At 43.4% G+C, this 2896-nt stretch overlaps 1 protein-coding gene across 2 annotated transcripts in view; it reads right to left on the minus strand.

Moving 5' to 3' along the window:
• Positions 1 to 1114: 1114 nt before the first annotated feature.
• LOC116686075 (transcription factor 7-like 1-B) overlaps positions 1115 to 2896 on the minus strand; it is a gene marked incomplete at its 5' end in the record, with an annotated part of 61821 nt that continues 60039 nt past the window's right edge. The window contains 1 exon segment of one of the 2 annotated variants that reach the window (XM_032511006.1): positions 1115 to 1972. In XM_032511006.1, the coding sequence (XP_032366897.1) occupies positions 1473 to 1972 (500 nt within the window). 2 annotated transcript variants of the gene reach the window in all.

A 2896-nucleotide genomic window follows, 5' to 3' on the forward strand; every position in this document is an offset into this window, starting at 1 on the left:
CACCAGCTCAGATTAGAAACCAGATGAATACCACACAGAGTTCTAGCAGCAGAACATCTCCAGAACAACTGGTAAGAGGAGACTGAATCAGGCCTTCATGGTCCAATAGCAGCTAGGAAACCACGGCTAAGGAGAGGAAACCACTGCTAAGGAGAAGAAACAAGCAGAAGAGATGTGTTTGGGCCAAGAAACACAAGGAATGGACATTAGACCAGTGGAAGTCCAAGTTTGAGATCTTTGGTTCCAACTGCCTTGTCTTTGTGCGACGGAGAAAAGGTGACCGGATGGATTCTACATGCGTGGTTCCAACCGTGAAGAATGGAGGAGGAGGTGTGATGGTGTGGGGGGGTTAGGGTTAGGGTAAGGGGGGGTGGGCTTTGCTGATGACACTGTTGGGGATTTACTCCAAATTGAAGGCATACTGAACCAGCATGGCTACCACAGCATCCTGCAGCAACATGCCATCCCATCCGGTTTACGTTTAGTTGGACAATCATTTATTTTTCAACAGGACAAGGACCCCAAACACCCCCCCCAGGCTGTGTTGGGGCTATTTGACCAAGAAGGAGAGTGATGAAGTGCTGCGCCTCCACAGTCCCCGGATCTGAACCCAGTCCAGATTGTTTGGGGAGAGCTGGACCGCAGCGTGAAGGCAAAAGGTCCGACATGTTTTCAGTTGTTTCACACTTTCTTGTTAAGCACATAATTCCACATGTGTTCATTCATAGTTTCTACAATGTAAATAGTCATGAAAATAAAGGAAATGCATTGAATGAGAAGGCGGTTCAAAACTTTTGGCCTGTCCTGTAGTTCTAGTTTAGCAGAATATGAATCCAAAACACCTCGTTACAGAAAGCTCGCTTTATTAAAAGTCAAACACATGGGCTGGTAGAAACGTGAAAAGACCAAGACGAGACATTTGCTTTTAAGAAACAATTTTCAAATGTTTATTTTAACATGTCAAAGAAGGGGGGTGGGGGGGGCACACACTCATAAATTGAAAAAAAGGGGGGGGGGCTGGCTGCAATTAGTGGCCAGTACTATGACTTCAACTTAACACTAACATTAATCAGCTTTTGGCTAAAAAGAAAACGTGTTTTTGTTCCTTTTTTAATTTTTTTTTTTTTTTATATAAAGAAACGTTATGTACAATGGTTCTTTTATACAAGAGGATCATTTGGATAAATGCATCATCATCATAATCATCATCATCATCATCATCATCAAAAAGAAAAGAAACCAGTTCTGCGGTAAAACTTTACAAAAAAATACATTTTGTTTCCATTGAGAGATGTAGAAAAGGAGACGGTCAAATATTGACCAATAATATTTTCTTCCTTTTCATTTTTTTTTATTTTTAGAAAAAAAGCAATTCTAATACCTATTTTTTTGTAAAGAAAAGCAATATACAGCACAACACGCTGGACTAAAATGGCATTTTTTTTTTTTTTCTTCTTTCTTTTTCAATTCGCTCAGTCGGATTGTTTGGTGACCAAGGAGAGGGGCTGCGACTGGAACAAGGCATGATGGGAGTGGAGGGCTGCCTGGTGGAAAGGGGACGGTGGGGAGAGCATGGAGGGGTGCAGAGAGCTGAAGGGGATTGGCCGGCTGAGGATGGGCGTGGTCGAATGGCCGCCCGAAGAGCCAATCGGGATGGAGAGATGGGAGGAGGAGGAGGAGGAGGAAGAAGAGGAGGAAGAAGAGGAAGAAGAAGATGTGGATCCAGACGCCTTGGCGGGCAGGGAGAAGTGGTGGTGGTGGTGGTGGTGCATGCGCCCCTCCGGTTTGGTGGTGAGCGACAGCGGCTGGGCCTGCTCCGAGTGCGTGGCGGCGGGCGCGGCCGGCGAGGCCAGGGCGGCCGAGGGCGTGGCGGGCGAGTCCAGCATGCTGCCGTGGGACGACGCCGGGCTGTCGCACATCTTCTCCGAGGGAAGGTACTGCACGCACTGCTTCTTGCTTCTGATGGAAAAGTCTGCGAGGAGGAGAAGGAGGAGAAGAAGAAGGAGAAGCGAGGACGCTGAATTATGGATCGGCTGCTGGCGTGCAGGCTGCAACAATCTGGTTCATGTCCCTCTGCGTTAGCACAGCAGTGAAGGAGATGGCAGCGAATGGGACAAATGTTCAAATTAGGGCTGAAGGATTTGGGGGAAATCGTGATTTTTCATGCCAGATTTTGCGATTAGGATTCGATTTTTTGTTTTAGCTACATACAGCGGCTAGAATAAGTTTGCACATACACATCCTGATAAAGGTCCCTTGGTCTTTGGAATTAAAATTTTAACCCAGAAAAACACAAAGTTGGGATTTTGATTAGAAAACAATAATTGTTCAGCCCTAAGTTGGGAACAGCAGATGTTAAACATGCTTGCAACGATGCATTATGAAATAAAATGTAAAAATGGGATAAATGTATACTTCTTTTATGTAATAATCTGACGCATTTTGTAAACCCTGAACGAAATGTGTAATACATCTAGAGATGAAAGATAATACTAATCCACTGAAAAAAAAATGATTTTTCAAATTGATTTTTGAGTCGAGCCTTGATTCATGCTGGAATTTATGAAATAAATCTGAAAATGTTGGGGGGAAATAATTGAAAGAAGACCTCCATTTTGGTCGGTTATCACAATATGCACCATGTTACTTGTTCGTGCAACCCTCGCATTTAGTAGAAAGAAATTTCTTATTTATTGGGTTCACAAAGAGCGGCAGATTATTACATAATGCGTTTAATGGTTTGCATTGTAGAGCTGCAAAGATGAATCAATTAATTGTCTATTAAATGAATCATTTGAGTCAGAATATAAAGTCATAATTCTCTGATTCCAGCTTGTTAAATGTGAATATCTCCTGGATTCTTCTCTCCTCTGACAGTAAACTGAATATCTTTGAG

This window comes from Etheostoma spectabile, unplaced genomic scaffold (genome assembly GCF_008692095.1).
Source record: "Etheostoma spectabile isolate EspeVRDwgs_2016 unplaced genomic scaffold, UIUC_Espe_1.0 scaffold310, whole genome shotgun sequence".
NCBI classification, from domain to species: domain Eukaryota; kingdom Metazoa; phylum Chordata; class Actinopteri; order Perciformes; family Percidae; genus Etheostoma; species Etheostoma spectabile.